Consider the following 21,543-nt stretch of genomic DNA (forward strand, 5'->3'; position numbering starts at 1 on the left):
GAGTCTTGTTTGTCACTGATCAGTACTGGTTTCACGCCCATAATGAACTTTACAAAATTTATTTGCACTGTAATACAATAAGTAATACATTAAGTCGTGTCTGTTAATCTTGTTCAACTTAACCAGTAGGCCTATGCCTTAAAACATTAATTGTATCAACCCATACTGTGTAGCCTATAAAACAATTTGAAACCACTAGCACCTTACATTATTCCCCAATTCCACTGATCAATGCACTTAACTTTACTGATGGTAACTCTCAAGATACATAAAGAAAGGAGTCTTAAAGAAAGACTTAGTAAAGGTTATGAAATGCAACATAATTATGCCCCTCTCAACAAAATGAAAGGACCCCATGGAAGACCAGCTAGTGCAGTTGAATATAGGCTATATCCAGCCACTTTGTAAGATGGAAAAATGAACAAAATCAAAAGCAAAAGTAGAGTCTCCTTCTCTGTTAATACACGAGTAAGAAATTTCAGATGAATTATTACAGCAATGCGTTAGGTACATGAGTTCTTGAGTTTACTCCGACACAGAGGAAGAACATACTACAGAGAAGTTGGTGGCACAGAAATGGAAAGCAGGGTTTTACACACGGCTAATTTCAGGCATTATCACAATTTTTTTTATTTTTTTTTTTATTTTTATTTTTTTGGGGGGAGGTGGGTACTGGTATCACAGTGTAGAGCTCGATCTCCTCTACATTATGGAGTCAATTTTAAATTATATTCATTTTTCCGTAAAATGTAAAAAATCAAAACCACAAGGGTGCCACCTAACCCGACATTGGAGCAATGCTTAAAAATCTTTGACATGCCTTAAATGCTTAAATATATGCTTTAAAAATAAATTTTCATGAAATGAAAAGTTTATTCAATCAAGAGTGGGTATCTTTTGATAAAATAAATGTTTTATTTCATGAAAATTTATTGTTTTGCTTTTATTTATGCTCAAATCTTAGAACCCTTCTGGTTCTCTGCCAATGATTTCAACTTTTACCTTACCCTCTTAATGCTTAATCCTCCAACTCCATCCTCACAATATACTGTTGCAAAGACACCAAAGCATCTGATATGTTCCAAGCGACATACATTGACAAAACCAACAAATCTGAAACCTTTTACCAACACCTTAAACCTGAACTCCAACAATAGGTAACAATTAACAAATATAAAGATCTGCCTTGAAGAACATAATAAGGGTTAATTTGGGGCTACGGTAAAAATCTAAGCTCTCTAACATTGTGTACTTCACGACTTTTTTCTTTTAAGTCTTACGCATCTCTTGATACGTAATTTGCGCATATACTTGCAGCGGTTATGGTGTTACATACATTTTACAGTCACATGTCAGTCAAAAGTGGCGTATTTGTATGTGTTTACAGTGTATGTGTAAAATGAATGAGGTTTTGCAAGATTCTAATGTGTTTCTTTTGTTTTTCTTGCACAGTCTGTTTTTCAGCTATTAAAATCAAAGTTGAAATCAATTGTTCTGAATACAAAAAAAGTCATAAAACAATAGAAAACATAAGAAATCAAAACAATAATTAACATAAGAAATACCGAAATATTGAGTTTGGTATGTATAACGAGTACAATTGTTTAATTAATTACCAAATTTTTGGTCTTAGACAATCAGTTTTCTTACAAATACATGTTAAACGATTTCCTTTCACATATTTCACAATTAAGGGATCACAAGACAACCACATTGGCACAAAAAAAAAAAAAAAACAACAATAAAAATTAGCACACTAGCATAATTAATTAGCCTTAATTAGAAAATTATGGTGATTTTTGTAAAATTAATTATGCATTCTTGTAGGGCACGTCATAAACTTGGTGGGTGCTGAATTTGGCGACAATCAGACTTCCCATAGCCGAGATCTGGGGGGGGGGGGATGATGCCCCCCGTCCTCAAAACCTCCAACATAGCCCAATCTTTTCAGGTGTTAAACTGCATGTGTGTTTTTCCATGGCCTAGAAGGGCTCCATTTGAGAAATTTTAAAGAATTTTCTTGATCTTAAATTTCCAAATGCCTTTATTTTTCACTGTAAGAAGAAATTTTAGACACAACTGTGTCTATTTGGCAAATATGAGGGATCATTCCCTGTTCATTGACGTTGTAATTTACTACACACACAAGAAATTATGTGATGTCTGATAAAGAACAGAGCAAGTCTGTGGTCACTTATCACTAGGGGGAGGGGCAAGATGAGGTTTAAATCTCTCTTAATGGTCACTCATCGCTAGGGGGAGGGGGCAAGATGAGGTTTAAATCTCTCTTAATGGTCACTCATCACTAGGGGGAGGGGCAAGATGAAGTTTGAATCTCTCTTGGTGGTCACTCATCGCTAGGGGGAGGGGCAAGATGAAGTTTGAATCTCTCTTGGTGAAGAATACTGTTAGGACTGACCAGCCCTCTGTTAGATGGGTTGGATCTCTGTGTCAGTAAGACTTCACTCAAGATGGCAAGCTGTAGACAGAAAATAAAGTCACACACAAACTTTGCATCAGATACTGAAGAATTTGCAAAGTGTTGCAAAGTCACATGCTATTATATCAATGATATTGATAATAATAGTGATTCAAAGGTACATTCAAAGACAGGACCTGGTACATGCAAAGTGCCTGATGGGCATTAGTGCTTCTCCATGTGCTTTACAATGAACAAGAGCCCAAGGGACTGGATGCTCACATGAGCACCAAGACAAAGCCAATATCTATGTGATCTTCCAGTGGTAATTCTTGGCTTCTATATCAAAATCAGTGACTTCATTGCAGATGGTAATCAGTATTAGAAAAAAAAAAATCTTCAATCTATCTGCCAACAAGCACTGATAGGGCACTATAATCTATATTATCTGCCACATCAGTCATTCTTTTGAATTGATGTCATGCCCTACTCTTAGACTGTTGAGTGTCCAAGATAACAATGAAGTCTGACCAATCTAAGAAAACCTGATAATATGTGACATCAGGAGATTCACATACATGATATATCCTTCCATAAGCACAGATTTACAGATATGTCTGGAGGGAAAGATTGATGAAGGAAAGCCAACAAAGCAAAAGATTTATGGTGGACTCACCCTTGACGGACCATCTGTCCATTTCTTTAAGTTGTCAAGAGATGCAATCTGTTCAGGAGTCAGCTCCACTTGCTAAAACAGATCAACATGGAAATAATATCCATTCAAAGCTCTGATATACACAACACAACTGCAAATGATTGAGCAGTAATTTGGATCAAGTGTTATTTTTACTACATTTTCCCATTTTATGCATTCACATATTGACACCAAGGCCATTCATTGTGTTTGCCATCACTCAACTTCTTCACCTCAATGATCTTCAATGTTTCAATATGAATTTTAGAGATTCTGTTGAGAATTTACATTATACATGTTCAACTCATATAGTTCCTTGACACAATTGTAAATGTCATTGGTCAAGTATCAATGCTTAGTTTTCGGTATATTCACATTAACAACATGGATATTTTGTTTCATGCAAACATCGCTCAAATTTGAAATAGGCCTGTTCAAAATAAGAAAGATGAACAAAGTAATACAATGATTACAGAGGGATCAAGACAATATCATTACCATAATATGGTTAATATTGTGACAAAAATATGTAAAACATACATACATATACCACTTCTTGTTTTATGCACAATGTCAATATTCACCTTCAGAATGTTGTCTTCAGAATCTTCCAGAATCTGACTTATTGAGCACATAGAGCAGAAAACCGTGCAATGATTGAATTATCTCACTTTCAAGTGTGTGAGTGAGCGTCTGTCTGTTGTTGTTGTTGTCCTTTTAGGTCAGGATTAGGCAGAGACTAAAAAGTCTTCAAGCAAACTATTTATATTTGCATGCATTGTTGAATTAAGCAGGTGTTCCTTCATAATACAGGCATCGTAACATTTCCCAAGTTTTCATACTTAACTCTGAACCTGTTTTTCAGGGACACAAAGGTTGGCATAATCCTATAAATGTAAAAAGTGTTAGCTTGGAATGTGCAATTGAAGTTTTCATGCACTTATCTTACAGCAAAAAGTCAATACACGAAGAACCTTAAACTACATAATGGGTTCTATGAATGGGGACTGGATCAATTTCCTTCCATCTGAAAGTTTTGCTTACAGCATATTAAAGTTTCCATCACAATAATCAGAGTTCCCACTGTCATCAACGCTTTAATCCAATCAAGGTTTGCTTCTCCTTAAATGGTACGTTGTGTTTACGAAACACTGTCATACATGTCTTCTTTGCTTTGTTTATCAAATCAGCCATGTCTTCTTTGCCATTCTTACCAAATCATCACTATGCTTCCCTCCACTGGCTCCACCCCTTGGCGATGTGGCTCCCCTTGCCCCGTCTCCTTGACCATCACCAGAGCTAAATAGGCGTGGCCTTCGATGAGGGCTGAGGGCGGCCCCACGGCGGGCAGAGAAACACTGGAGGCAGGTCCAGTGACGCTGACCATCAATCATAGCTGAGCATCCAGCTGTCTGCAGACAAGTTGTGTGGTAGGTGTGGCCACAGCTGGATAGAAACATTATCAGATTTAGAAAGGAGTTTGATAGCAGAGAATGGAAGCAAGATACAGTACACTCCCGTTATAACGAACACGGCTATAACGAAATTTCGGTTACAATGAAGAAAAAATTTGGACCCAAACATTATCAGCTCTATGTTTTCTTCTGTTTATTTGTTCGGTTATAACGAAATTTGATATAATGAAAGAAAAGGGCCGGTCCTGAGGATTTTGTTATAACGGGAGTCCACTGTACTCTACATCATCATAACGAAGGTATTGAGAACAAACATTAATCATGCAGTGCTGAAAGAGCATAAATAAATATATGAAGCCGCAGACGACATACCTGAAGATAAGGATGTGGTCTGACTCAGCTGAGTGTTCATACTTCTTGCCACACATCATACAGGACTCTTGACGAGGCATGAGCCCTCTGTTGGCGGCTATGGTCAGGTTTTTCACTGACCCATAGAGGTCCCTTGCTAGGAGGCTGTTAGCAGTCTTTAGAAGAGTCTAGAGTGATGGAAACAGTCCAAGAACCAACTCTAGAATGTGATATATGGCAATATACAATATAGATATCTTGGCAGCTGGAGATCATAACATGATGCTTGCTTTTACTACAATTACAAAATGTATGCTGCACAAAAACATGCAATATTTTCTGTCAGCAGAGGAAAGACGAGAATCAATACACCATTTAGCACACAGCCTCACCTTAGGGTTGTACACACAGCATAGAGGAGCATACTATCATTACAAGAATTTTGTACTTTGGGTCTGCAGGCTCTCACGTTTGAAGGTAAAAAAAAAACCAGCAACTACCACGTGCTGTACAGTAAATGCATAATCTTGTCAACATTCATTTGTACGAATACATGAATACACATTAAATTGCACAATTGTAGCTTGCTGTAAACAAATTTTTCTCCTGGACATTTTGCTAAAGGCAAACTTTGGCTTTGACTTTTTCAAATCATGAATCAAAACCAAAGCATCTTATCTGCATTAATATATTACATTTCATTACTATGACAAACATTGGCAGAGAATTGTGTGAATTGTAACGAGGATTGAAAATATCAATTTCTCTACACAAAAACTGAAAAGATATGATCAAGTTTATCTGATGTTGACGAAGGTTTTCATGTAATAACATGATATTACAGAACATATCAAAGTCTAACTTTTCTACATCAAAACATGACTACTCACCGACTCATAGTTATAAGTGTCCAGCATTCCAACTATCAATTCTCGGATTTCTCCAAACTTGCCTGTGCTGTATGTTGGGTCCTGTATGTAAAGCAATGGTATACATAGACTTTAGTGTTACACAGCAGAAGAGGAATTAGAATGCAAGGTGTATCTGGTTTAAAAAAACAAACAAACAAACAAACAAACACACACACACACACACACACACAACAACAACAACAACAACAACAACAACAACAACCCATTATAACACATCAACAGTGAATACAAGGTATGTATGTTAAAAAGAAACTCAGCGTAACACCATACCAGAGGTGAATACAAGGGTCCGCATGCTACAACATGAAATCTCACAAACAATCATGAGTGCATGTAATGAGCACCCATTAATTACAGCATGTTAATATACTCCTGCTTGTCTGACTCATCCTTTTATGCAGGCCCCCTGCTGATATAACTTACCTGCATAATCTTCTGTAGGATTCTAGGCAGTGCAAGATGTCCCATCATGCTGTTGAGTACATGTCTCGTCAGCTCCTTGAAACCTACACATTAGAACATTAGATAAAACATATCACATTACATATGGCTTGCCACTTACTCTAACAGATACATTTGATAATGGGAAAAGAAGAAGAAGAATGCTTTACAAAAGCGTGATGTCCATTCTTACTGTAAACTTTGGTATTTTTTCTTTCAACAGGTTTCATTAAACAACAGGAAACCTATCGTGGACAAAGACTAATGTCAAAACGATGTTCAGTCAGCTTTGAGTCTTTCTCTTTCAAAGGTCCCTCCACTTTCAAATGACATTACAAATAATAATGGCTACAATAATCACAAAGAAATGTCTAATAAACCGTAATGACAACAATAATAAATACACTATTACAGAAATGAAAACACACAGATGAATCACTGTAAAATGCATTTAGATCTCAAATAATATAGAGATGTAAACGACCACTTCACATATCTTGATACTGGGCTTGTCTCTTTGTCTGTAATCTTGTATCAGGAATTATCTAATATCAATTCACGAATCATACAATTATTACAAGAGAATCACAAATATACTCACTTTGAAACTGTGATTCAGTAAATGTTGGTTTGAGACGTCGCTGCGTGATCATCATTAAGTCCAGGAGTGGAAACCACAAAGCCTGTAGAATGTATACATCAATATCATCATAGTATACGTCAAAAACTAATTCATTAGTTACAGTACCATGTGACATTCATACACAGGTTCTCATAACAAGGTCACAGTCATTCTGCATCACTATGGTCCCTTCATTCCAAATGGTTTTTAAGTTTCTAAGAACTGTAAGATCATTTTAATATAATAATAATAAGACAGGGTACTCATAATGCACCAATTCCACATGACTAATGTGCTCATGGCGCAAAATAAAAAAAGAAAAGAAAATTAAACTCGATGAATCACATGCAAACATATATCAAATATACACTTGGTTTTCTTTTTTTGAAAGACCGAACTTCTACCGCACACTTCTTGAGTGCTATGCTATAACTAACCTCTCTCTCGTCTCCGTCCAGTTTGGGCGAGTTTCGTTGACACAGCTGGACAAGTACCATGAGTATGGCCTGAAGATTGGCCAAAGACAAACTGAGATTTGTGCCTGCAAAGATGAGAGATGGAACAACGTCACTTGATACTTCATTCTACACACTGATACATTACAGAGATTCTAAGTAGGCATTTCAAAGAAAGCACAGTTTTATGTCCCTGCAATTTTATTTATGAAGTCTACAGTAATTGCAATAGAAGACAGAGTGTGCCTATTCAAAGTGCACTGCAGCTTTTGAATACTGTATACGCCATATATTTAGCAAGTATAATTTTTTGCGAATTGGGAGTTCCCGACAATTTCGCAAGTGGTTAAATTTGCGATTGTGAAGTACAGTACTGAACGGAGAAATGTGCACCCGCCACATTTATGTCGGGATCAGAGTTAATATTTTGATGGTTTTAAATTTGCGAATAGCACCCAACTCTTGAAATTCGCGAAAATAATAACCTCGCGAAATATTCTGCATATACAATACATGATGTACATCTGTTAGAAAACAGTCTCACCTTGTCTTTTCACAGAACACATTATTTCAAGTGAATCTATTGGTGGATGTTCAATGCCTGATAACAAACTATCTCACAAACCTTCACCTTCATTTCCGTCTTGACCTTTGACTTCATCACAGAGCGCTTTGACCTTTGACTGCAGGTTTTCCATCAGGATCCCAAAGGCACCTTGGACATCTCCAGACTTCTCCAGTAGGAAAGCAGTGGGCTCCGACATCTTGTGCTTCCTAACAATCTGAAGAAAGCAGCAGTAGTGGAGTTATTACCTTTCTGCTCAAGATGGCTACACAATTACAGAACATGAATTTGTCTGTAGTAAGAGCTCCCTTCAATGTGCTTTATCATGGCACAGCACTTGGATTCAAGAAAACAATGCAATAAGCATATTCAGGGAGTCTTCTGGTAATCTAAGAGTCGAAGTCACACTGATGATTGTCCTTATGGATGATATGTTATCTGCCTACAAAACTACATTAAAAACTGAAAATAGATTGAAGAGTTGATTTGACATAGAACACATTTTAATCATAATCCCTATTGCACAAGGAGATCAGAAAAATGAATTGACATTTTGAGATGGAAAGATCTCAACTAGAGGACAATTCACAGTGACAGCATCCAACTTACATGTAACGCCTCCTCTAGTCTGTAATTCTCTGACATCATGACAAACTTGAGAACCCTCTTTGGATTGAACGTACACATGAGATCCAAGTATTTCTCATGTACAAAGCAGTCAGGCTGTGGCTCCTCCCGACTATAGAGGGAGCTACCCGCATCCATCCCATCAAAGACTCCTTCCAAAAACTCGTACTGCAGCTGAGGTTGACCCTGCCAGTGAAGTTACGGTCAAGCATCAGATATATGCTACAAAAACTTGAATCACATTCTTTCCAATAATCACTATGGGTACATACAACTCAAGACAATTTTTTACATAATACAAAGATTCCTTGAGTCAATTCATGTAATAACAAGAACTTGATAACTTATATTATGACATGAAAGAATCATCCATTGTTATCTTCCCCTGAAAGCAACCACATCAGAGGGTATTGTTTTATATAGTCACTGTACACTAGATAACACAGTAAGCAGTCAACGACGTTTGCTCATTTCTTGCTGAAAACTGAATATAAAAATGGAATGATGCTCCCTCTAAAGTCTTTTATGTGGAAATTCCATTTAAAAAAAACACAAAATACAATGATCTACACCTGCTAAGAAATTTGACCTTACATTATTCATATTTCAGTAAAAAATACCCCAAATACTTAGCTTTCAAACATTGCCAGAATTTTCTGTGTATGATTTGAGACAGAACTGAAAACCTGTTAGCAGGTTTTGCACTACAGACAAGCCTGCCTACATAAAGAATCTCATCCTCATCATCACTGTCCACCCTTGAGCTATTTTACAATCCTTTTAACCATTTTCAATCCTTCTAGTCATTTTACAATCCTTTTAGCCATTTCCATCTTTTCAGCAATTTGTAATCCTTTTAGGAATTGTACAATCCTTTTAGCCATTTCTCACCTGTAACTGGATGACTACATCGCTCAAGGAGTGGGCGAAGACTTTCAGCACAAGCTGGGCTGTCTCTTTGCTGTCTATTGCAACAAGATCCTGAATAAATCAAAGGAGAGGGGATGGTTACTTCAAAAGTTGGCTATTTCTCTCTAGCACATGTTTATCACAGAGGCATTAAAAAAAAATCCCACATTAACCAAGTCAGGACATAAACCTAATGTTATAGTTACATGATACCTTAACCAAATGTTGTGAGAATCAAGACAGAATTATCTTGGCAGTATATCTTATGAGTTTACTGGAGTATGCTTTAACTTCTATAGGGTATTTGAGAGCTTCACATACTGAAGGACTTTTAAAGCACTTTATATCTTGAGGATTCCCCTTAATTTCCATTTAAAAATATTAATGTGGCATTCCATACGATTTATGTAATTTTACATCAGGTATTCCTTATATCATTAGTGCCATGTACAGATTTGTGAAATTTGTTGTGGCCCTAGGGCAGTTATACCAATACTCTGAAAAAATCTAACATATAATCCACTGAAAAAGGGTGATGCCATCGATGGTTCACAAATTCCAGTAATGTAGCAAAGTAATTCCATTACAAAACCACTTGCTTCACAAATTCATTCACTAGTGTATAATTTATGGATGCTTTCTTCTTTTGTCCTGCTTCCTTGAGCACCCAATCGCACATTCTTATGTGAAGCTGCAATGTCATCACTCTTTTTCATTGTGATCTGTTACAAATTTTGAAAACATTCTTATTCCTCATTCCAATCACTATAAATTCTGAAACTCTGTACCCAGTATAACCAATTCATAGATGTTAAATGCCAAAGTCTGCACTGCATACCTAGAGTTATTTCCCTTTGATGAAAATCAAAATTAATTGATTAAAATCAATTTGTTGTTCTTTTTTTCTCTTGGGGAATATCAAAAGCACTGCATACATTGAAGTACTTCCCTTTCTTGATCGAATTTTAAGATGAGTACATGCCTTGAAGGGTTTCCTTTAATTTGAGAATGAAAAGACACTGCACACCTTGAGTTGTTCCCCCGTATTTGGTTGAATCTGAAAAGCATTGCATATTTTGAGGTATTCCCTTTACTTAGGTGAATTTGAAAAGCACTGCGTACCTTGAGGTGTTTCAAAGCTTGCCTCTGGACTGCCTCCTTCTCTGCCTCAGTGTAGTAACTCTCCATCACGATTTGATTGATGTATGAAAATGAAGATGACTGTAAATAAAGAGATGAAAACAAACCAGTAATAAATAGACCAAAATAATCAACATATCTGCTACTACAGGCTTTCAAGACAGAGAAATCTGTCCACTCATGAAATAAAATATGAAGGTAACTTCTAATCTATCAAACTTCCCTTCTGTTTCAAAAAACATGTGCAGATGAAAGTCACTCTTGAAAGTCATCTACAAAGATAAATGCTATGGCTATTCAAATGATGTATTTACCACACTAGATCAGTAACAATGTATTGGTTTAATATCATTGAAGCTAAAAATCAATTGTGGGGTGGACATTTCCCCTGGGGAATAAAACTCTATCCCTAGTATGTGAACAAAATGCTGAGACACTGACATGGGAATTACTGGTTTTAGAACCTTCTAAAATAGCATTTCAAAACTTTCATAAAAAAATCCACATCTTATTTGTTCAATCCAGAAATGTCTACACTTATAATATTCATGACTTTGTCCAGGTCCTATGAAAAGACACTACCTTTGATATCTACACTGACCTGTCATAAAGAGTACATAGAAAGTTCTTACACATAATATGACTTGCTATTACTAATAAGTGGCACACTGTGTGTGTTGATCTGTTCCTACTGTAATCTGATAATATGATAAACTGTAACAACGTAAGTCTTGTTTGTACTGGACTCAAGACTAATAGAAATGAAAACACTTCTATACCTTTCTTGATGAATCTTGCAGGTAACAGAGGAGGATCTTGTCAAATTCTCTTCTTTTCTCATACAGCACTTCACACACCCGGTAGCTGACATATAAACAAATTGATGGAAAAAAAATCATTACCAATAAATTGTTCACATCCACAATGTCATCCTTTATGAAAAAGTACAATTCAACAACTTGTTAGATACAATCCTATTGGCATATCTTATTCTCACAATTCGATAGAACTTTGTAATTCCATGTAAACAGAAGTCAGATCTACCAAAATATCATAAGATTTATTGCAGAAAATATGTTACTCTATGTTTGCTTCTGATTACTGACAAATACATGGATACTCATTACTCTCCTTTGGTTAAATGAAGCACTGCAACACTCACAGCAAAATAAACTAATTTGTTTCGATTACTTCTATAAATTATGTTTACTTTTGTGAAGACACATGTAATAAGACCACAGGCATCAAAATATATTAATCAGGGTTAGTGCGCAAAGTCAGAGAAATGTGGGACATAATTTTAAACACCCACCATCTAAAGTGAGATCACAATAATGGACAGACCTTGAATATAGAGTGCAGAGCACACAAATAGGTGTTACTGTAAAAGGGGAAATGTTCGCTTGAGAAATTATTGGCACTCTCCATGGTAAGATGAATTTCACATTTTTAATTCAGTGGAATAAAAATATAAAAAAAGAGAGTATTATATATAACAGGCCAAAAAAAAAAGTATGCTTTTATATTCACAAAAATTTCCACAAAGTTCACACTTTTACTGTAAATTGCTACATCGATCCCAAGACTTACAACTTGGCTCCCTCCGCCAGCTGAAGAAGACGTTGTGGATCCACCTGTAGAAGGTCTCCAGCACTCAACAGCTCCAGCAGAGCTTGTTCCCTCTCCTCATGGCGGGCTTCTCCCGTCGGGTTCGACAAGAATTCTAGGACCTACAGAGAACAAGTATTCTTTCGCATTGCAGGATTCAAGTAATAAGTAATACGTCACACAAATCACCAACACTAGTCAATGATTAGTATCATAATGGTTTTAATAGCCCTGTGACTAACACAAAATTGATGTGAACATCTTCACTTTACCTCTATGACAAGCTAAAGGTGAAATGACATGATCTCTTTGTATTATATGTAACATCTACTTAGAATATTAGTTACATTTCAGTCTCATTAAGAATTTTTTATATATCATACATACACATACAATACAGAGAGCTAGAGAGATAAAGAGAGAAAGAAGAATGTGTGCACTGAGTAAAACCATACAAAATAGATTCCTATCACCTCATTAGAATTGCAATGGAATTGTGGCTGTCAGGAGAGATGATATTTCTTGAACGTTATTACATCAAGTACCGAGGAATAGAGTGGAAGTGGACAGAGTGAAAGTAGCCATATCTCACCTGCTCAAAAAGCATTCTGTTGACGAAGATTGTGTTCTCATGTTTGGCCATTTGTCGAGCCAGGAATGTGAAGAGACATCCAACCTGGGCAGGCTGAGAGACACGAGACATTTATAACTTTCTGATTCCTGTCAAACAGGAAGTACTGTCAAACCAGAAAACATTCAAAGCACGAAGCTTTTGTGAATTGGAGCCAACAGCCTTTTTTTATGCATGAAAATTTTGCTAATAGGCAAGTGACATTACATGCATTGTGAAGAAAAGAAAAAATTCATGTGCATTTCACTTTCGTGAATCTTGGCTCAGCTATCAAAAATATTCAAAGAAAATTATTACAAAATAAATGCTGTCATGAATGGTTGAACAGTGAAATCTTTTCATCTATGATTTTCATATAAATGTGTACTATCCCCTCCTTACAACAGAAATAGTTCATGCAGTCAGTTTCTTTTTCTATAAGATGAAGTAAATTATACTTTTAAAATTCAATTTGCATAAACAGATGTAAGACATCTCAAGTAGAATTGGAACATTTTTTATCTTACCGAAAATCCCACGCTCTCTACCATAACTTGAAGCAGGATGTCCACTACCCTCTGTCTGGATTGCACAGCACTGACAGGAAAAAAAAAAAGCCAGGTAAAAAACATTCCCCAAGGAATTTTTCTAGTATACAAATACACTTTGCCTCAAGAGTTTCTGATTAAAACTATGGGCAGAGGTGACTCAAATAATTATAGTACTCTTGGAGGCACCGAGGCCTATAGCTTTGACCAGAATCTCGAAATTAGGCAGAGCATATTATTGTTACATATTTTGGATAAAAAATTTAAACATAACATGGGGAAAATGTAAGGAGAGAAGTTGAGTGGTGGATGTGATGTTATGGAGGGATCCTAACATGACTGTATGAAGCAGTGCATGACATAAGAATTGCTCTGTGATGTCACACTTGTTTTGTTAGAAATTGTTGCATTTCACAGAATGAAGGTTCCTACCCTGCCTGATGTCAGAATTGTTAGAATTGAAGCTCTTTCAACCAATCACTACAGGATAATTTTTTATTGAAAATATAATAAATTCTAGATCCTAAAAATATGATTTTTTTTTTCTGCTTTGACAGGTCATCACAAAGCTAGAAAGCTAGTCTGTGTGATTACAGTCATGTGTAAGTGTATAGTATGTACTACCTGCAACCACATGTGTAATGAGGCATAATTATGTGATTGTATGCCATCACTAAGACTGACACTTTAAAAGATACAAGCCTTGGCTTTGCTACAAAATGTCCTGGTTATGAAATGTAGTTTTCACAAAATCAAAGGACTGATGTGGCGCTAATGCCAATCACCTGGACAATGTTACTTCAACAACAAAAAAAAATATAGAACTGAATCAGTGACTCACTTTGCCTCCTGCTGTTGATCAAACTCTGACTCTTCAAAAGCCAGTGAAACAACATTGAGGAACTCTCTGGTGTCAAAGGCAAGGAGAGTGCGAAGGTTGGGGTAGGTTGGTTCATCAGCTGAGGCATCTTTGGTGTGCAGCGCTGTAAGACACTTCCACACCTAGTCAGAAAGGCAGAAGAAAAAGATAAGCCTGTAGGAGGAGCCATGAACTTGGTCTATGTGAGCACAGCAAATAAATCTAGAATAGGACACAGCATACAGTATGGCAGGTCTTTACAATAGGAGTTACATTTGTCTGCACCTCAGATGAGTGAATTGCTGCTACCAGGATACTGCCTTCTACTAATCTAATGCATCCTAATATCTAACTTCTATTTAAAATAAAAAATCAAACAAACAAAAAGAACACAACACAACACTTAAACATAATGTCCTTGTTTCAGCCCTAACTAATCCAGGGAAACCAACAGTTTTCTCATCGTTACTCTAGACTGTTGCATGAGTGCACCTGTAAATCATTAAACATGACACACATGGAATAAACCAGCTCAGTGATAGTTGAAGTAAGGCAAACTACAAAACAAAGTTTTCTGCAAAGTCTTACCCCTTCTTTGACACTGGAGACCAAATGAGGAGGAATGTCACCAATTGGGTACGCCCTGCCAGCAAGACAGCAACTACAAAAGAGAAAGAAAAGATTTGCAGGTTTAGAAACATACACAAACAGTGTGTATTCATCTTTTGAATTAAACAAAACAACTGAAAAGTCTGCAGATATACAATAGCAAAACACTAAGACTTAAAATAGTTTACCGAGCACATATTGCATTGCAGACACAACTACAGTGAGTACTGTGCTTCAGTTTTACCTTCATGACTTCAAACATTACTTTGGTCCATCACACAAACATAGTTCTTACAGGGCTTGTACTGGTACAAAAATATTTCAAATGTACAAATGTACAAAATTGTTCTCTTTTTCATGAACATGAAAGACCACATTTTAGCAAACAAAGCCACTATTTTTAAATCTTTACTTACTTGAAACACAACAAAATTACAAATGCATGGGGGAGGGGATAGATTAGTCTAGGCTTAAAGATTGTATTTAGACGAACTACATTACATTGTTTCTGTGTCTATTTTGATTACGAAATAAAGCTGACGGCAATACCTACCTGATATAGACAAGTAACTTGTTTCCCAGCCGAATTTGATTGTCAGAGAGTTGGCTGCTAGCCTTGACTGCTGCCCTCAACAGTTGAAGCAGCTCATCTAATGGAGTGAGGTAGTCATTCATCCCTTTGTTGTACACATAGATGATGGCATCATACAGACCGTATGCCCAGCACAGTGACACAACCTGCAAGATCATTATATGACAAAATGTAACAAGTTAAAAACCTATCTTTATGTCATGTTATTCTTACTTTTGTTTTGACCTATCTGCTTTCAATCATTTTACATCTTTCCTTTCATCTTTGTCCCTGTGTGCTTAGGAACATTGTATCAAGCGCAATCGTATCCAACAAAGATATTTATGAAACATATATAACAAATGTCTCAAGTACTTCCTGATGAGACAGATGTACTTGCAGGCATAATATCCACATATCCAGAGCTCATATTGCATTTGACACGAAACTGTACGGAACCTCACTACACTTGACTTATGACAGTTGTACTTGAGACAGTTTTATGGCAAAATTGAAAATGAAACATTCAATGATACAAGACTTCCTACATATTTGGCTTACATTTCTCACGCAAATATTCATATTGCAAAGCAGTACCACCTCATCCTGGAAACTCAGTATTAAGACTTTTTAGTGGGTAAAGAATGTGTGTGACTTGTGTGAAATGGACCACAACATTGACAGGGACTTTCAGAAGAATCATAATTTTTTTTATTCTACAATTCAGATACAAACTTACTACATGGAGCAAGATCACTTTTTGTGTCAGCTTTGTTATCTCTGCGCATATGGATAAACAAGGAACAGTAGAAATTACGCAGTGCGTAATATAAGTCCCCGCCGGAAGTAGCATTTTGTAGCAAAATGTACAATACAGGTCAAAAATCAAGGTCAAAGGTCAAAGAAGTCAAAGGTCAAAATTCTGTGTAGAAGTTTTGAAGCCCTCACCTAGTGCCATCACATAAAGCAAACGGAATCGAAATCGGGTTAGAAATGGCGAAGGAGTAGCATTTTGTAGCCAATGTACAATATAGGTAAAAAATCAAGGTCAAAGGTCAAAGAAGTCAAAGGTCAAAATTCTGTGTAGAAGTTTTGAAGCCCTCACCTAGTGCCATCACATAAAGCAAACGGAATCGAAATCGGGTTAGAAATGGCAAAGGAGTAGCATTTTGTAGCAAAATGTACTATAAAGGTCAAAAATCAAGGTCAAAGGTCAAAGAAGTCAAAGGTCAAAATTCTGTGTAGAAGTTTTGAAGCCCTCACCTAGTGCCATCACATAAAGCAAACGGAATCAAAATCAAGTTAGAAATGGCGAAGGAGTAGTATTTTGTAGCATTTTGATCACACACGGACGCACACACACACGGACACACGGACACACATACACACACACGTACGGAGCCCGTTTCATAGTCCCCTGCTCGAACTCGTTCGGCGGGTACAAAAATGCATGTTCAGCTCTCTACAGTTTTCCCCTGTTTCTCAGTCAATATTTAAAGCATTACGTCAAGATGGATTATAAGACCACATGACTTGGATTTTTCAACCATATTTCATTCCATCTGTGTAGAAGGGGAGGGTGGCACTGCATCAACGTTTTTCGTATCTCTCCAAGGAAGTCTTTTTCTCAGGACTAACTGCTTCTCCTGCAAGTGTGGCTATGTGATCAAGCAATTAGAATGACATTTTATACACCTAAATCATGGGACACTTTGACTATTATCTGACCTGATGTATGTCAAGGCTGGCTATGTCCATGTGCACAATACAGGCTTCCACATTGGAGATGAGCTCCTTCTGCCGATAGTGTTCAATGAAATCTTTCATGACCTCCGGGGTCACAGATGTCAACCGGTCGTTGAGGATGTACGGCTCGAGACATTCCAGAAAGACACCCTTGGCAATGATGTCATGTCGGAATTTCTCATAGATTGATCCAAACAGGACATCCCTTTGAAATAAGTTAATGAGAAGCAAAAGTAGAAAGCATACCAGTATGTGCTAAAATAACTGATGCACCCGTTTTCCTAGACATGATGCAGAACTCATATGTTTGGCAGAGTGATTTGCTATAAGCTGGTCTAAGTTATATTTGTCACTTAAACAGAAATAAAGTAAGTATTTTTCCAACACTTTGATGCAGTCTTGCAAGAATGCAAGAGCACTGACTTGTGATGTTGAATCAGGCCTGTGTTGAATATTCATCTGAGAAAAATGATGTCCTTTCTTGATGTAGGCCCTACAGCATTTAAAACTCACTGCATATGCCATATATTTTGTGAGAGTTATATTTTGTAGATTGGAACTTGTATTGATGATTATGCCAGTGATTGATTTTATTATTGAGAATCACAGAGATTGAAGAAAAAAATAGATATTTTTCCCCTTTTCAGGAGAAAAGTCAGTGATTTTCCACCTTGGAGACAATACAGCTCATTTGTGCCACATGAGGTAATATTTTCAAAAGTTGTTCATGTCACAAATATCATTTGACCTCTGAAATGTAAAAAAAAAAATCCAACAACACCCCAAAATATACCATGTATACAATATTACTAAAAACACTACAATTTGCAGTTTCTTCCAAGCTAATCATTTTAGTTTAAAGACTTTGAGATTTATATTTCTTTATTCCAACATACAATTAATACAAATATCATGAATGTATTCATACAAGGTATATCAAAAGTGAAAAAAAAGGTAGGTAAAATGTCTAGACTAAATCTGAAAGTATTTTGCTATTGCTGCATGAAATATATATGCAAAGTCTCTTCATATATAATGAGGTACATAACTATTCTATACAATAGATAAACTCATATATCAAGTAGAGTTCTTGTGGTAGGGGTAGGGGTATTTTGGTATTTGGTAGGGGTATTTTTAATAATAACATGTTTGTCCTCCATCATTCATCATTCAGTCCTCCCAGCCTGATATCAATCACAGCCAACATGGCTAATCTAGCAACTCAAAGAGTATTGTAGACTTACTTTCTTCCCAGCATGAGGCAGTGTTCAACACAGATAGGAACAACTCTCTGCACAAAGAAATGAGATAGGATATTAGCACTCAACAAGTCTTTTGCAACTGCATGAACAGCTACCACATCAAACTTTTACTTCTCTACCTAGCTATCAATTCATATCTATAAAAATACACATATAGAATTACACATCTTTTCTTTTCAGACACTTACTCATAGACATGAAATTACAACTCTGTGATACACGTTTACATGAACCAATGCAATAAAGGCTACACACTATCACATCAAATTTAGTTCCATCATTGACCCAATTTTTTGTGGTATATAAACCTACACAAAACAAAAGTTTCGCTACAATCCAAGATTAAATGCAGCCAAAAGAATATCATACATTCATTCTTAGGCATCAATTTTTACAAACTCATAATTCATTCTTACTCTGTACAGGTGAGGCTGTATTAGTTTATAAAGAAACTAAAAATGATCTTGCATCAGAAAGCACTGTAATGTTACAGGTAATAAGAGAATAGTATTGCCAACCATGCATGTTTGTATGCATGCATGGTATTTAGTCTTTGACATGGAAAACATCGCCTGAATGATCACTAATCGATCAGTCTTAGGGATTCAACTATTAATCATTCAAACTCAATAGGAGCAAATTAAAGATAATAAAGTCTGACATGGAAACTGGAATGCAGATCAATTCATTCCCTTTTCCCCTCTAACTTGCATTGAAATACGAGGTTATGTACTTCTTGGGGAAGTCTTGACTAAGAACTAGAACCCTATAACAGGTCTTAATGATGCACATGGTCGCTGACATAGCTTTTATCAGGAGATAACACATTTACCTGAAAATGCTCTTCCAACAGGTGGATAGCCCCCCTCTCTGGTCCTTGCTTCATAGACACCTCAACAAACTCAAACAAAATCTCAAGAATCTGCAAAATGACAAAGAAAAAAAATTCCAACCACTTCTTCTTCTTTTCTTTTTTTCATCACCTCATACCACTAAGATGCAGTCAATATCATCCAACATATGATGATTTATTACAATTACACCTCAGTATACAAGATGCAAAGCAAAACAATTCACAGCATGTATTTTAATGCATGGTTGATGAAAGTCATTGAAATGTACCTCTTATTTAGTTTTGGATTACACTTGGTGAAACAGACTGTCATCCAAAATATACCTTTCACTTTGTCTTGGTTTACTATAATACAATCATACTTGTACTCACTGGTTGAAAAGATACCAATACGTTTGCTATTTTCTTGCTTATATGACCCTATTCTCACTATGGCCATTTTTTTCTCTTGAAGCTTAAAACATCAGCACAGGAGCAGTTATGAATTTGTGATGTTTGAAAACAGGTGGTAGCACATCATGTTAGTGTTTTAGTTTACCTTGTCTGCGACTTCAGCTTGTCTTTGTGGCTGCTTCTTGATGAGACCTGGGGAGAGAGGAGGGGAGAGAAGATGGAGAGCAAGATGAGAGGTAAGTTTCATACCATGTACTCAACTCTGGATAGCACAGAGAATCATTCATTCTGATATATAGGCAGGGCTCGACACTAACGGTGGCCCGGTGGCCCGGGGCCACCTAAAATGAAAGTCGGGCCACCAAATTTCAAACAAGGCAATCGCCGAATTGTGTCTCGCCCATTCGCGTACAAGGAATTAATATTTTTTATAACTCCCACAAGTTAATTGACCTGCTTATGACCTTTGACCTTGTGGTGACCTTCAACACCCTAAGGGACATTCACCATCCAAGTTTGGTCACAAACGGACAAAGGGATCAAAAGTAATGAGCCATAATCGAAACGCGCCATAAAAACTTGACATTGGGCCCTAAAAATTTGTTGACCCCTTTCTGTGACCTTTGACCTTGTGATGACCTTTAACTCCCCAAGGGACATCTACCGTCCAAGTTTGGTCACATACGGACATAGGGATCAAAAGTTATGAGCCACAATCAAAACGTGCCCTAAAAAATAACATTGGGCCCTTAAAGTTTGTTGACCCGTCTGTGACCTTTGACCTTGTGACGACCTTCACCTCCCCAAGGGACATCTTCCATCCACGTTTGGTCACAAACGGACAAAGGGATCAAAAGTTATGAGCCATAAACGAAATGTGCCCTAAAAACTTAACATTGGGCCCTAAAAGTTCGTTGACCCCTGTCTGTAACCTTTGACCTTGTGGTTACCTTCAACTTCCCAAGAGACATATCTACCATCACCCAAGTTTGATTGCCATTGTAGCAACATGTGCTGAGTTACGTGTGATAAGAGAGTCTTGCAAGTAAACTTAAACGTATGACCTCAAATGACCTTTGACCTTATCATGTGACCTCTTACGGCACCATAACATGAAGGTACCCCTAGTGCATCCATCACCCAAGTTTGATTGCCATTGTAGCAACATGTGTCGAGTTACATGTGATAAGAGAGTCTTGCAAGTAAACTTTAACGTTTGACCTCAAATGACCTTTGACCTTATCCTGTGACCTCCAACGGCACCATAACATGAAGGTACCCCCAGTGCATCTATGACCCAAGTTAGGTTGTAATCCAAGCAACTTATGTGAAGTTATTTGTCAAAAGAGAGTCTTGCAGGTAAACTTTAACATAGAAAAGAGAGTCTTGCACATACTCTTTAATTTATGACCTCAAATGACCTTTGACATCATCACATGACCTCTGACAACACCATAACATGAAGATACCCCTAGTGCTTCTATCACCCAAGTGTGGCTGCCATTGCTGTAACAGATGCCAAGTTATGCATCATAAGAGAGTCTTGCAGGTAAACTTTAACACTTGTGACGGACGACGGACGGATGACGGACGGACGACGGACGGACGACGGACGGACGACGGACGACGGACGGACGCCATTTGGATCCCTTAGTCTCGCCTTCACCTCCGGTGGGCGAGACAAAAAGGACAAATTTGGTGGCCCGCCTCGGGACACCACAATTTTTTGAAAAGTATGTCAATAAATTCGTAACTTTTTGCGCCGGAAATTAGCGATTAAATTTGTTTCAAGGATGGATGAAAAGGACTGAATGAGTGCCTGAAAGAGAGTGTTGCAAGTTTAATTTATGAGTAGATATGTCCAACTTTTAATTCTTACTATCATAAAACTTAAATATTTGACTCATTAAAAAA

The 21,543-nt window shown here is 36.9% G+C and overlaps 1 protein-coding gene across 1 annotated transcript in view; it reads right to left on the reverse strand.

Annotated features, from left to right (window-relative positions):
• Positions 1 to 2,304: 2,304 nt before the first annotated feature.
• The window catches only part of LOC139717981 (vacuolar protein sorting-associated protein 8 homolog), a 39,304-nt gene continuing 20,065 nt past the window's right edge, over positions 2,305 to 21,543 (reverse strand). Inside the window, exons 19-41 of the mRNA XM_071629466.1 lie at positions 19,775 to 19,821; positions 19,216 to 19,305; positions 18,366 to 18,412; positions 17,104 to 17,326; positions 15,358 to 15,542; positions 14,784 to 14,856; positions 14,178 to 14,338; positions 13,316 to 13,385; positions 12,771 to 12,863; positions 12,161 to 12,300; positions 11,350 to 11,434; positions 10,553 to 10,651; positions 9,413 to 9,502; positions 8,504 to 8,707; positions 7,955 to 8,111; positions 7,312 to 7,415; positions 6,854 to 6,935; positions 6,235 to 6,317; positions 5,770 to 5,850; positions 4,901 to 5,067; positions 4,328 to 4,559; positions 3,096 to 3,167; positions 2,305 to 2,479 (exon numbers count right to left, since the gene is read on the reverse strand). Of these exons, the coding sequence (XP_071485567.1) occupies positions 2,348 to 2,479; positions 3,096 to 3,167; positions 4,328 to 4,559; positions 4,901 to 5,067; positions 5,770 to 5,850; positions 6,235 to 6,317; positions 6,854 to 6,935; positions 7,312 to 7,415; positions 7,955 to 8,111; positions 8,504 to 8,707; positions 9,413 to 9,502; positions 10,553 to 10,651; positions 11,350 to 11,434; positions 12,161 to 12,300; positions 12,771 to 12,863; positions 13,316 to 13,385; positions 14,178 to 14,338; positions 14,784 to 14,856; positions 15,358 to 15,542; positions 17,104 to 17,326; positions 18,366 to 18,412; positions 19,216 to 19,305; positions 19,775 to 19,821 (2,717 nt within the window). The 3' untranslated portion in view covers positions 2,305 to 2,347. The remainder of the gene's footprint in view (positions 2,480 to 3,095; positions 3,168 to 4,327; positions 4,560 to 4,900; positions 5,068 to 5,769; positions 5,851 to 6,234; positions 6,318 to 6,853; positions 6,936 to 7,311; positions 7,416 to 7,954; positions 8,112 to 8,503; positions 8,708 to 9,412; positions 9,503 to 10,552; positions 10,652 to 11,349; positions 11,435 to 12,160; positions 12,301 to 12,770; positions 12,864 to 13,315; positions 13,386 to 14,177; positions 14,339 to 14,783; positions 14,857 to 15,357; positions 15,543 to 17,103; positions 17,327 to 18,365; positions 18,413 to 19,215; positions 19,306 to 19,774; positions 19,822 to 21,543) is intronic.

Source organism: Diadema antillarum, unplaced genomic scaffold (genome assembly GCF_040938485.1).
Source record: "Diadema antillarum isolate AM-2024a unplaced genomic scaffold, OU_Dant_1.0 scf00000086, whole genome shotgun sequence".
NCBI lineage: Eukaryota > Metazoa > Echinodermata > Echinoidea > Diadematoida > Diadematidae > Diadema > Diadema antillarum.